The sequence below is a fragment of the Cygnus atratus genome, chromosome 3 (assembly GCF_013377495.2).
Source record: "Cygnus atratus isolate AKBS03 ecotype Queensland, Australia chromosome 3, CAtr_DNAZoo_HiC_assembly, whole genome shotgun sequence".
Classification (NCBI taxonomy): domain Eukaryota; kingdom Metazoa; phylum Chordata; class Aves; order Anseriformes; family Anatidae; genus Cygnus; species Cygnus atratus.
In genome coordinates, this window is record NC_066364.1 from 99,067,995 (window position 1) to 99,082,973 (window position 14,979).

A 14,979-nucleotide genomic window follows, 5' to 3' on the forward strand; every position below is an offset into this window, starting at 1 on the left:
TCAAGGCCATGCAGTTACAGCTAGCACAGGAAAAACGCGTGGGTGGATGTAATGGTTTTTAACGCGTTTGTTTATTTCTTCAAGAAAATCTACAAAGAATTTGGGTTTTAGAAGCAGAAGAAGTAGGGATCGGTCTTTGTATTAACAGACTGCAAAATTACCTGTAAGAACAAGATTTTAAAAAAAGAGTACTTGTGGCTAGGAAGAAAATGATAGTGTAAGATCTGTAACAAAACAGCAGCAACACATTTGTTGTAATCAAAAAGTTGCTGTAAATAAGAAATAGCTAGTTTCCCACACACTGTTCTTAGAGAAGTGACATTTTCAGAGCAATGACAAGTTAAGACATACAGAAGAGAAGAATTTAAACAAACAACTGATTACAAACAGCAAATTGTATTGGTCTTTTTTTGACAGGAACGAGAATGTCTGGCAAGCTGGCTAATGTAACTTGCATGTTTAATGGGGGCCTGAACATTTGATCTCTGTAAAACACAAACATAGCATTTGCATATACAAAGACTGCCTTTCAAGCATACTGGTAGCTCCTCTTCCTCAGTTTTGTTAAAGTTACAATGGTTATATATAAATTACTTAGAGCAACGCACATTTCTTTCTAAATGGAGGAATATGTTCAACAAGCCAGAAGAGACTTCCGTTGTTTATCTTACATTGAATTGTAGTACATAGGTCATTACAGAGAATTACAATTTATGATCCTTCTGGTTTGGATTTCAAGATTCTGTATCTTTGATCTTACAGACTTTGACTTTTAGATTAAACGTATTGTATTTTAATGCTAGGAATGAATCAGCTAAGATAAATTCAAGTCTCTCAGTCAGCACAAAAGTTTAAACACATAGATAGGTAAGTTGTAAAATAGTCACATTCATTTGGTTAAATATTAGTCAATAAGATAGGGAAAAAGTTATGCTGAGAACCACCATCACTGCAACTCAAAACTAGGGGTAAAAAGCTGCACAACTTTTACCGACAGAAGATTACACACCAATACAGTTCAGTGGGCATTTTTTTACATGAAATATCTTGAAAAAATGGTAATCACAAGTTTGTGATACACTTGGTACTCTGCCCATGAGGAAAATTATAAGACCTGTAAGATAGTTTAAAGACAGGAAAGAATTCTCTGAGAGAGATACTCAAAAGACAGCTACTGAAATAAGCACTATCAAAAAGCTGGACAAACAAACAAAAAGTCTCTGATACCACAGAACAGGGCATTTCAAATTAGTAAATGCTTTAGAACCAAATTTTGCCTTTACCAAACCGTTTTGTACGCAGTGTATTAGCACCAGTAACACTTATCTCACAGCAGCAGTACCGTGAAAAGGAATTTATTCATAAACAAAGCATTCACACTAAAATTTTAACATTGCATGAAAGAATGTGGAAATGGTTTCCTTCAAACAATATTTGAAGCATGTGTAGCAAAAATAAAACGGAGTAGATCGCACAACAATAAACTGTTCAGTGAAAATAGTGTTATGCAAACAGAGCATTAATGAAGAAAAAAGTATCCCCAGAAAACTTTAAGCAGCAGAGATCTTTTCTTAAAGAATTTTACAGTTGTGTTCTCAGTGGTGCAAGCTGTTTATTACGTAATTTACACACGCTCTAGTTATAGTTGTCCATTTTTAGGCTCATGACTACAGTAACTAAATCTTTGATCTCAGAGTGCAGGTCACACCTCACTGTCACGGTGCCAGTGCAGAATGGCACAGTAATCTCAACTTTGGTCAATTTGTCAGTTAGCTGGAAGTGGTGCCCTCGATAACACTACGCTGCAAGAAGAAAGATAACTATAATTTAGTGCAAAAAGAGCAACTTGAGGTCATTTCCATTGGAACTATGCACTATCTGTGGTAGGAAATGCAGCATGGCAAGTCTTAGAAATACTACCGTACCCATGCAGCCTATGATTTAGGCCGTTGAGGCTGCTGTCGCTGAGCAATTCCTTTAATCCATTCAAAAACTTTATATTGCAGAGCCTCTCCTCTTTCTCTTCCCCTCTCCCTTCCCAGCCTGCCCTATTTTTTGAAAGCAATCTGTGTGACCAACAGCTAAAGGGGTGAATTTTAAAACTGCTACATCTCATTTCATTAGTGTTTTGCTCAGACAGGTAGTTCCAGTCCTGTGCAAGCTCAGACCCAAGTTCCCCAAGTCACGGAGCTGACAGCAAAGTACTTGTTCTTGTGAGACTGGAACTGGCAGGAAAATCCATAACGTTGTTTATTGGTTACTGGTAGAAAAATTGTGGATTTCTAATTTTCAATAACTTGAGTTCACAGTAGAGCACAACAATTATAAACATTAGTCACATAGTTTTAGTCATCTATTATATCTTCAGGTTGTCCTGAAATCAACTCATGTGCTGCAACCCTTTAAAAGAACCACTGCCATGCATGACACTGTCCTCACCAGGCAAGCAGTAACTGCTGTTATCGCTGATCTCTTAGTACAAAATTAATAGGTAGCACTTCACAGGTAGCATGCCAGCTCCTAAATGCCAGCGTGCTTTCATGAGTTTAAACCAGAGGAAGTTCTTCTTCCTGTTGTGACAATCACTACAGAATTTTGGATTTCTCCATCAATTTCATCTCCTCCCCCCAAGAAGTATTTCGGAAAGGAATCCCACCAGTTGGTCAGTTTGCAAGCCTTGCCAATTATTTTTACTTACATAGGAAGAAGTTCTGAAAAAAGTTTTAAAATCTGGAGTATATTGAGAATAAAAAACTATTAATTCAACAAATTCTCTCACAAATTGCATTCTTCATAAAGGTTAAATTAAATCTATTATTTTATATGAATCTCTGGCTCTTTACTTCCACTTCTGGCAGTGTCTGGGAGCCTCAACTACACAGAACAAAAGGTAACACAACTTTTTGTGGCATTTCTGAAGATGAAGAGGCTTACGAAATCATACTGCTTGTTAGTCCTTCCCATAGCTGGGCTACTGCAGTCATGTCAGACAGCAAAATAAGAAGCCTCACACACATCAAGTCCCAGCCAGTTTCGTGAAAATACATGAGTAGATAGAGAAGAGGCACTTTTAATGGTATCATGAAGGAAGACATCTGGTATTGTGAAAGACATTTATTAGACATTATAGAATCCATATGGGAGCATTATACAAATTAATCAAGGGTCTTGATTCTGCTACTGCTTATTAAACACAATGTCCTTCCTTTATATAGGGTTACAGATACTTTTTGCATCCTGAGGTGTTAAGCCATCAAGGAACGCAAGGATGCAACTGTGCACATAAAATACCACTACTTCCTAACTTCTTTCAAAAATCAAACCAGAAACTTTTTTTTTTTTTTTTTAAAAAAAAGATCATGAACCTTAATGTATGTAAAGGTCTTCCAGAAAATAAATGTTTGCTGATGGTACTGTTGCCTGATCATGTTGCTAAGAAATAAAACCCCTGGTACTAACGTGTTTTATAATTCAACAAGATTGTTATCACACAATTGTGTACTGAGGGTTTAAAGTCCAACAGATTTTATGCATGGGACAAGACTCCTCCTTTAAAAAGGACTGCTGACTTTGGACTATCCTCCAGGCAGAGTGTTTTAGATAGACAGATAGATCGATACGTGTTACATAGTATATAATACCTGAGCTGAATGCAAAATTGCTACCAATTTTTCTGTAATAATGTTTTTCACTTGTAGCAGACCTGTTGAGTAGCAACTACTGGCTGTTGGAACTATAAATAACATACAGCAAATAAAATATTTTAAGCAACAAGATATTGATTTAGTTACTGAAAGTAATCGGAAATGAAGAAGTACACTTGTATATCCATGTTAAAATGATTAAACCTTCTTAGATTCAGCTGTTGATCTCAATTTTGTTCTGCTTCAAACAGAATCCTCTAGCACAAACTGAAATTTATTACTGAAAAAATAATTTAAAAGTTACCAACTAGCAGTGAAATAACTTGGCTATTTGTGCCATGAAATTTCTATAGAACAAATATGTTCTCATGAGGAGTTTCATTGTATGCCACATGGCAAGATCAGTCAGAATAGCATATCATAAAAATCTCAACTTCAACTATACTGTATATGAGCTTGCTAACATTAAACCATAATCTTTACGAGCAAAAGCAGCTTTACAAGAAGTCACAACCAGTTTGTTGCTGGCATAATCTGACTCAGTTTTGCTGATACCAACAGCATCATGTAAAATAATTATATTTTGTTCTCTAAGTATTATAAAAGAAAGATCAACATTCTAATACTGTACCTTCCAAAACATGAGCCCAGGAAGTTCCACTATCGAACCAGATGTCTAGGACATCCTGTCCCTTGACATAATCCAAAACATCATGACCACCACCAGCCTATTGGAAAAACAATTATTAAAAGATGCAAATAGAATACTCCATATCATCAGTGTTTTTCAAAGCTAGAAATAAAATATATTTCGTTTCTGGACCAGTTTTGTATAGGTTCTGCTACCAACTTTGTGAGAAAAAATAATTCAGATAATTTTTCACAATTGTTCGCAGATAATTACTGATGAAAAACCCAAACAGAACAAGAAAAAAAATACAAAAAAAGAAAAGAGATGGCAGAGTAACACTGCAGTTTGTTAGCTTACGAACACAAATGTAAAAGGAACAATATAAAGATAGGAAGAACTAAATACAAATTTGGATTTATTTTTATTACAAAGACTCAATATATATTTGCACTCATAATTTAGTTAAGTAGGATGTTATTTTCCTCCTGACCTAAAAGGAGGAGGTTGGAGATCTCAGCCCAGAATTAATGGCACAAATCGGATTCTTGTCACATTTAGATATCATTTTCTGAATATTCCTTTCACAGGATACATTCTCAAAGGCAGAGGACTGAAAAGGATCATGAGAATATACAAAGGTTTTATATTCTCATCACTGAACCATCTCTCAAGCACTTTCTGTATTTAAGTAAAAAAATTACCTTTGCTACAGCCTCTTTTGATAATAGTTGTTCAATAGGAAGGGTCCACCATGCATCTGTTCCTTGCTGCTCCACTATTTTGATGACATCTGTGATTGTTTCACTGTTTAGCAGGGAAAAAAGGATTTATGAATTGATGAATTAACCATATCTTTCTACAAGTATCCCAGATCCAACGCAGTGAGATATACTGAGAAAGAGATTAAGCTATTTAAACCTCTGAGTTTTCCAGCTTCTAATCCAGGCAAGTCTCTAGAGACTTTCTGCCTGTACAAAAAAGATTTCCAACTTTGGTCTTCCAAGACACCAGCTGCAGGGTTATGTAAAAGCCTGGACATAGAGAAACCCAGATGCATCTGAACAGTTTTTTCTGCAAATACTCAGTAACTGGGCACTTGGAAAAGATGCCAGCAGCTTGAAGACTTCTAAAATTCATTTCACTTGCTATTTATCAATCTCAGATTTACAGAAAACCAAACAACTATTTTCCAAAAAATACTTGCTCTTTTTGACAATAGGTTTTTCTCCACTGGATAGAGAGCAAACAAATGGACAGTTAGGAAACAACAGCATTTAAAATAACGTACAGATTTCACATCAGACTTCCATTTGGCTGGATTCTACCTTTTTAGAAATATATATATATATTTTTTTTTTTTTAAATAAGAAGCATATGCATATATATAATATTCCCAAATGTGGGGGAAACTGCAATTTTTGTATCCAGTAGAGTAAGGATGTAATCAACCATTCAACAGACACTCTGAGGCATATATAAGTCCATATGGTATGGCTCCAACAAGGACAAAAGTTCTGAACCAAATACACACTATGGAAAAAATAAAAGAAAAAAAAAAAGCATTTTCTTTCTGCTGTGAACAGAAAACACAACCAAAAAGTGAACAGTTCTCTTCACTACTTATGATACATTTAATCATTCACAGTACGCAAAGTGATTTTTAGTATCATTTAATGCCAAGTCTGGACGTACATTAAGATAGCTTAACAAACAAAACAAAACAACAAAACGCACTTTATCTTGCTGACTCACAGAGCATTTACTGAAGAGGTGATTTTTAGAACTTCTGTTGTACCTAGGGAATACAGCACACCATCATGACCTGAAAACATCAAACTAAAACCACTGTGTTACCCTAGTCACCAGAGATCCGTTTTTAAATTTTCACTCTTCAAGTTAATCAATTAATTTCTTGAAAAAATATTGCAAAATGGGAATCAGTAAAATAAGGATCTCGTACAATTATCTTGAAAATACAAAAGGCCTACAGTCTAACTTCCTTAGTGTCACCACTTGGTTTTCTATTTGGACATCAGCACAATGTTTTTGCTGTACTCCAATAAGCTGAGCTACATCACTACAGCATTTAGTGGACTCTTACACACAGTTTAAACATGAAAACCTATGTTCTCCAAGAAGATGTAAAACAAGTTATTATGTAATAACACCAGATGAGGCATGACAGTGAGAAGAAAACACGATTTTACTGTTGATTGTGAACATAAAACGGCTATGTCAGAGCAACAGTTTTGTATTAATCTATCATAGTCTTTTCAAAGTAAATCCAAGTAGAACATCCCAGAACATTTTATGGAGAGAAGGCACACTAATCAGTAACACTCACAAAATGACAGCCAGCTGGCATACCAGTGCCATTCTTGCCCTTTCAGACTTGAATGGATCTCATTCACTTTCCAGTTCAATGATTATGGGACACCATTTATGGCTTCGTAATGTATCTGCTAACATTTATCTTGGTAAAACAACATTTAGGAGCTCCATTTCTGACTGGTATCTTTTCCTTTCAGAAATATTTGCACAGAGGCCTATTTGCCTATACTTCCAGTTGTGAAGTGTTACTTCTCAAAGATAAATGCAAACAACAAATCCAGCCCGAGTAAATTTCCCCAAGGCTAGCCAATAACTATCCCTTGCTTTCTTCTGGCTAAATCTCCAAATTCAGAGAGCTCTCAGGAAAAAAAAAAAAAAAAAAAAAAAAAAAAAAAAAAAAAAAGGCAGCTGTATGACAGCAGAAATCAGTTTGTTAGATATTCTGAGCTTTAAGGAGTTACAGTCCAAAGCACCACCACTCAGACATACGAACTGATTTTTGGGTGGTCCTGTGCAGAGCCAGGAGTCGAATGCAATGAGCCTTGTGGATTCCTTCTGACTCTGGATATTCTACAATTCAGTTTTCTGACTTGCAACTATTAATTTAACCCAGAGATCCACAGAAAGTTTCTTTTTGTTTGTTTGTTTGTTTTTAAAAAAAGGGGTACTGACAAATGAGGGATTCCAAAGAGAATAACCCCTGAAACCGCCCTTTGGTTCATTTTGGAGAGCAAAAGCCTAGATGTGCCAAAGCTGCTCTAAATCTACATTCAGTTTGGTAGCTCTCTGGTTCGTTCAGCTTCAAAGCAAGCAAACTAACTAACAACACAGTCTTAAGGAAGACTGACGGTTATTCATTAGCGTGAGAAGATCTGTCACAAAATCCAGTACATTTCTATACAGTGCCTGTTCTTCAGAACATATATAGGCTGGTGATTTACATTGGTAGTGTCTGAATTAAAATTTTGTAAGTCTTTTGGAGGGGAACTGTGAAACACGCAATAATGTTTGCTGCTGGCAAGGCTGTTTTGGAGTTGCTATTGCTAGTAGTTCTATTGGGTGAACATTTCACTTTGATCAAGATGAGCTGTATGACAGCATTTGTTAAAAAAATTATCTCTAATCAAGACTGTTCTTTATTTGAAAGAATATATAATATATATAAGATGTATAGGTACAGACACATACATGTACTTTTAATACGCATCAGATCCTTTCAGATCTCATAGGAAATGCTCTCTGTCCTGCAGCAATGACAGGAAAGGATTATATTTGAATTAAGTACCGACTACCTAACTCTTATAGAGTGAAAATAACCATTTTTTTTTCTAATTCCGCTTCGCTAGACATCTCTCTTCAGTGGAGGAGATTATGGTCTATCACAAATATTTGAGGAAATTAATTGCGGGGGGGCAACACAGGGACAGAAGCACTATGGTAGTGCAAACCATATTGCCCGTAGTAAGCATGAACTGCTCTTCTCATCAGAGGCAGGGGGAACAACAAGAAGGAAGTAAAACCTTGCTGTCAGTCTCCCTTGGGAAACCATTATAAAAAACTGTCTTCATTACCGTAAGTGTAGCAGCCAACACCACACTACAACTATCTTCCACTGTACATACACCATTTCTACAAAACATAATATGAACTAACCTTTCACCAAGTGTATCATTATGTGATGCAAAAGTTTATAGTATTAATTTATGAAACTATTTCAAAAGACATTTTCATGACACAGATGTGACTAGCAGGTATGATTCTGCTATAGATTAAAGTTCCCAGACAACTAAGAGGTCCAATTTGTGTTATGAATCACTTACAAGAAATAACGAGCCCATGACTGTTAGGTCAACTTATTATTGATCAATATTCCCAAAATTATATCACTTTATCAAATCAAGTAATAAATACTTTGGCAGTGCATTCTTTCCATTATGTTCAGTTTCCATACAGAAAATGAGTAAACATGAACCACCATCCAATCAAACATTTTAAAGAGAAGATAGTTAAGACTTCGAGGATATAATTTCATGAAACCATTTCCTCCTACGTTTTCAAAAATCCAAGACAAACAAAAGCCCCACTCTATTACTCTCATTTTTCCCAGGATCCATACAATTAGCCATGACCACAAGAGAAAGAAATAACTATATAGAAGATATCTATATTGTAAGATTTTTGCAGAGTACTTTTATTCAAGGTGTAAGTGAAAACCACCTTTCTCAAATAACTACTCATCACTTTATAATCTGTGGGCTTCAACGTGAGCATGATAATTCACAGAGTTAGCAATAAACACCATTGTAAAACTTTGCCCTGTATTCATACACCGTATCTAGAAGAACTTGCATTACGTGTCACTTGCTGTGTTTTTAACACCGAAACCCCTACGGCAATTCACGCTACCACGACACCAGCCAATCACTCTGAAGTCTGATATTGATTATGCTGAACACTTATTTAATGTGTTAACAGAAATTAGACAGCATTAAGATATAGCCAGGAGGAGAAGAATACAGTTCCTGATGTTCTCTCGACCTCTTTTCCAACGACAGTAAAGAAGACAAGTTACCTTCCTTTTTTTGTATGAATCTTGATACGTCAGCTGTAAGTATTTACGTTACGGTAAGTCACTATTGCTTATGAGTGACTGAAATGTTTTAATATTTTAAAAAGCAAATTAGACTGCAGGGTAGATATATATCAAAACCATTTTTTTTCATATATCAGAAATTTAAGTTACTTGCTAATTAGAGTCACAGAGAAGGGGACGAGTTCTCAGGCATTTGAATAACCTTTGCGATATTTATCTGCAAAATTGGTATTATTGTTACAATTATCTGAACAGCGAATTTTAAAATAAGTTAATGCAAGAGATAAAATAAAGTATGTATCTCACATTTATTGCCTGGTCTGAGCTATTACTGGAAATACAGATCTCTAGTTTTACTCCTGGATCTCTTTCTCTCCTTTTTCATGAGTTACACAATTTTCTAGAATCAGAACATTTTCCTCAAGAAAGCTATCAAACAGCATGTTCATTTGTGCATTTCTTCTATTTAAAGTCCTTTTCTCCCCTTGTGCAGAAAAATTGCATAATTGTGCCTTTATATTTCATAATTCTTACCACAAATTGCAATCATGAAAAAATATTCTTTTCTCTATCTTTTATAGTTTTTATTTTATACTGTTTTTTAATTCCTGTTTGCAATGTGATGAGGTACACTCTACATGTAGTGGATCTAACCTTCAGCAGAAGATTAAATTTATAACTTCAGACAACGGTATCATACACTCAAATCTCTTCAAGGGCTATATGGGGCCACAGCAGCAAATGGGAAGATTCGTATGGAGATCAAACCTGTTGAATATAATCTTATTTGTAATATTAAAATCTAGCTCTTAGCTTTCACATTAGAAATAATATTTTTCAGTTACCAAAAATCCTGTCTGTTAGAGACCAGCAGTTGCATTTTAAAAGAGAAGTTTCCTGCAGAAATGAATATAGTCTGACTTACAGAGGGAAATCCAGCAATTTATTTTAGGGATTTTTTTTTTAAGTCTTTTTTTTTACAGGTGATACATAGATAGGACGACTCAAGACAGACCACTGGTGCTCTCACATGTAACAGCAACTCCATGTGGACTACACTGACTTCCAGTGGAGATGCTGTTACTTTTGATAGCCACTCAAAGACTGCAGAGCAGATGCTACTGGAAGCATATTTATCCAACATTCAAGATAAGAAAACAGCTTGTGTTTTGAAATGTATGTTATTTATTGTTGTTTTAATTACATTTATTTGTACAATTTACATATGAAACTTCTCAAGTGTTGGAAATATATCAGCAGCTTATTCGCAAAAATGATAATGGAAATGCAACAAAATATTTACGCTTATTTGTGTATTTCAGTAAGAACTGGTGCCCAGGAAAATGACCTATGAATTGACAGACTGCTTTCAAAATTTGCCTGTCATTTCTGTAGGCCAATATTCTGCGCACTTTTCCTACTCTGGCTGCAGAAGTCTGCTATGGCTAACTTTACATATTTAATAAGTATTCTACGCTTTTTCTTTGAAAATTTCACCTTGACTGTAAAATATTTTAGAAGTACAGAGTACCGATTATAAATGAGCATCAGAAGCTGTCAGTTGAATGAAATAAATCTAAACTTTTCAAGTATATTGGATAAGTCTCTTTGTTTTTCCCCTTGATCAATGCCCATCAAACATGCCATACCATCCCTCTGTTCAGTCACCAACATACGCAACCTCTAGTCCAGTACCTACACACAAAGTCTGTCACATCAAAACGCCCTGACAGGCACATATACAACTCCAACAATACTCACACACAGCTCAAACACTTACAGAAAACATCTTTTCTTAAAAGCCACTGAGGGACACCTCCTCTAACATCTGCGGGAGTTATTGCTTCATGGTGCCCTTCATGTTTGACTGAGAACTGCTGAACTGTATTTCACTATACTCTTAGTATGTTGCAAAAGCGCATATTTAGCAATTTTAAGCAAGTACAAGGAACACATCAAGCCTACTCTGCAGATAGACTACAATAAATATTCCTCAGAAGTTGTAATGTTTGATGTGAACATATACTTTCTTTCAAAATATAGTAACAATTTTTGCAGGTAAAATGATTTTACACCCCACAGAGCCTCCATCCGTTTATTTCCTGATGTGCCTCAGCGTTACTCAAGTACCATAAACGACTACAGTTATTGTAGTCATTTCTCACAGTTATTGCCTGCTGTGAGAGAGGCAAAGTACGTATCTGTGCACCTAACACACCCTATCACGCCAGGTGAAGCTTAGGACTAACTGCTTAAAGTCCATTCTCTGCTTCCTACACCCCAAGTCTTACTATTCACTATACTTACGTTCTCTATCCAGCCTCTGGAAAACAAGTTTGGCTCTTTGCAGTATATTTATTCAACACAATAATAAAAAAAAAAAGTTCTGGAACACAATTTAGGTTGTGTTATCTTACTATCTGTAATGAATTTCCACAAAAAAAAAAAAAATCTGGGGTTAAGATGTGTACAGTGGAGTTACACTAGCATATATTAAGGCAGAAGACTATTACGGAATAAAACAATGAATGTAGAACTCCAATGACCTCTTAATGAATATTCACAGTTGAATACTCCTCTGCTCCCAAAATGGGTACAAGCAGCACCCTATTATGCCTTAAGAGACAAAAAGGATGGTATTTGGTTGAGGTTTCTTGTTTCCATAGCTGGATTTTTTCTACATTACACTGCCTGGCATTCCCAAAATGCAGTGTTTTCAGTAACTGGCTACTATTAACTTAACCAGAAGATGGCAGAATAAGGCTAGCATCTGAAGCATTAGACCTACCTACCAACTCATACAGCCAAAGGTCACTCACATTTATTGAGGCCGTCTCTTCAAAAACACTCTCATTTTACTTTGAAACAAAGTATAGTTACTTATTTTGCAACTGACTTGGTTATTCCTCTTCAGATTTCTCAGTGTGAGTTACTGAATTTCAATAGCTGACAAGCTGAAAAGTTATTTTGACAAAATATCTATGTTATTCAATTCATAGTGCTAAGATTACAGTTATAATCTACATCTATGATCTATATCTATAATCTAGCTATAACTTGCATTTTATTCCTTGCTTAAATGTAAAAGCCAGTGACTAATGCCAGGTCACTTAACTCAAAGATGGGAGATGAAAGTAGCAATTACTATCAAGAGGACTCTTCAGATAACTTAAGTACCTAAGTAAGTTGATTCCTATCACTTAAAAAGTCATATTCAGTAATGATTTTTTGATTATTTTAGCTGAATTAGGTGTGTGTATAAACAATTGCAAGTAATAACATATATTTATACTTATATATTTAGAAGTTTTGTAATATTTTATCACTGCAGTACCACAGTGCTCTTTCTTTCATTTTTCAGTACATAAAGTTAGATAAATACCTGTTTATCAGGCTTTCTCCCGTGTTCTTCTGATAAAAAACAGGAATTGGAACACCCCAACATCTTTGCCGTGATATACACCAAAACGTCCTTCTATCCAGCATTTCTAGCATCCTGTTCACTGCAGACGTAGGAACAATTTTCACTTTTTTCAGCACTTCCTATAAAGTAAGACAGTGAGTTGTTGAACAAGATTCAGCATTCAGACACATGGTGCTTGTGCTATCAGTAAAAAAGGTACATGCCTACAGTCCTACTCCCAGCATTGAATAATATGTTCTCAGGCAACTGTCACATTTAATTTACTCCACCACACATTGCTCTTCAGTAACATACTTAGAACACTCTACGTACATGTTCCCAGAGAGCAACCAATATTTTTTTTGCCAGCTCTGTTTCTCTAACAGACACACCCTAACGTGAGTTAGAAGTGGCTTCAGTATCTCTATCTGATGCTTAATAGCTCATTGTGTCTTTGAAATTACATCTTGACACTCACACCCAATCACGTTGAGTAACTGTCATATATTTTTTTTTTTCTTTCTAGACAATGACAGACATCGAATGAATGACTCATGCCCTAATTAGAATAAAGTCACTGTTACTGAAGACAGCCCAATGCGCTGGTCAGAATTTTCTGTGCTGATATACATAATTTCATTTAAAAAGAGAAAGTGCTTTTAAGTAATTTGAAATAAGACCATGGCCAAACGAACAGAGGAGCAAATAAAGACATATGGCCATGCAAGGCTACTATAATAACAGAGGTAACTTTACGAGTGACGAAAGTACTATGCTTAAAAGGTATTAGATCAGAAGAGAGTTTAAAAAAAAACACTCTTTGAGGGGGAAAGAAATTCAGTAGTTCTTTAAGAATCTTATGCATCCCCTGTAAATGTAATGAACAAACATCTCAGTCATTTTATTTATCCTGAAATGTATCAATACTGACAAAAATAAAACGACAGCATTAATCATTTCTACAAATAACTGCCACTTGTAAACTAGGTAGTGTCTGTAAACACTCTAAAAGAACACATTTTGGAGTGACCTACAGCAAGACTTTTCGTGATTCCAAGTGACATCAGCTGCCTTTAAATGTCCCGCAAAAAAAAAAGTAAAACATACCTGTGCTGCAGCTTTTACACTTGCTGTGTTTACAAACCACTGCTTGCTGGCACGAATAATGATTGGTTTTTTAGTTCTCCAGTCATACGGGTAGCTATGCACGTATTTCTCCTCTTTCAACAAACTCCCAGCTGCTTGAAGCATCTTAATGACTGAGAGAAAAAATGAGGCAAGATACAAATCAGATTTGACCATAGTGGTCCTGTTAACCTTGATTCATTTCTTTCCACAACTGACACATAATACAAAGTGCCTGTGTCTCATCCATATTCAAAACATATGAATGTGTGTTCAGATGAACCCTCAAGAACCTGCACGAATGTAACTGATAATAAAGTAACAAATGGCTAAACATCTAATACTCACCAGCTTCATTTCCTTCTTCGAGTACATTCTTCTTTTGAAGTTCAGGACCTGCAGCTTCAGTAAAATATCCGCTTTCATCCACAAGGCACTCCTAAAAATAAAAATGCTAATCGTATCAATAAAATACTACATGACAATTAATTACTATTTTTGGTTTTCAAAAGCAAGTTAAGTGCTATCCTAAGTAGCTACTTTTCTGATGAAAAGCAAACTATGTTATATTTAAGTATACTTCAAATCTAACAAACTGCAATTTAGTAGTTTACCAGACAGACAAGTGATTTTGACCTGAGAAGAAACAAGCACCATGATGTTTGTAAAAATTGCACAACCTGTTTTCCAGCAAATCCCTGGTTAGTAATTCAATGATTTTTCAAATTAACAGTTAAACAACAAAAACAAAACAAGAAATAAGAGAATAAACAGGTTTTAGAACATCTCAAGAGCCACCTCTTCAAAAACGCAGAAGAGAAGAACATCCTGTATTTTCATTTCCACCAAACACAAACTGATCACGCATAACCAAACAGCATGCATGTTTAAAAATCACTGGCACACAAGGATACTATGTATTAAAAGAAATTAAGTCTCTTAATTGTAATTTTTTTCTTATTCAAGAATACCCCAAGCTTTACTGAAAAATAATAGTAATTATTAGTAATTATTAATTATAGTAATATCTACATAACTGGTAATCTACTAGTCTGCAAGGTACAGCTTGTACTGACAGAATTGTTGCCTGTGATATCATTAAAATAAAAACAAACACACACACCTACAAAAGAAACCAAACACATAGAAACCAAAAAAACTAAACTTCTATCACTCTCCTGGAATCTTTAATTAGCAGATGGCTGAAAAACTTTATCCTTTTATTGTGATACACACTTTAAGCTTAGTCCTG

General features: G+C 35.3%; 1 protein-coding gene across 1 annotated transcript in view; it reads right to left on the reverse strand.

Moving 5' to 3' along the window:
- IARS2 (isoleucyl-tRNA synthetase 2, mitochondrial) overlaps positions 1 to 14,979 on the reverse strand; it is a 29,038-nt gene that overhangs the window by 9,403 nt on the left and 4,656 nt on the right. The window contains exons 10-14 of the mRNA XM_035560672.2: positions 14,076 to 14,166; positions 13,710 to 13,861; positions 12,582 to 12,742; positions 4,977 to 5,079; positions 4,276 to 4,372 (exon numbers count right to left, since the gene is read on the reverse strand). Of these exons, the coding sequence (XP_035416565.1) occupies positions 4,276 to 4,372; positions 4,977 to 5,079; positions 12,582 to 12,742; positions 13,710 to 13,861; positions 14,076 to 14,166 (604 nt within the window). The remainder of the gene's footprint in view (positions 1 to 4,275; positions 4,373 to 4,976; positions 5,080 to 12,581; positions 12,743 to 13,709; positions 13,862 to 14,075; positions 14,167 to 14,979) is intronic.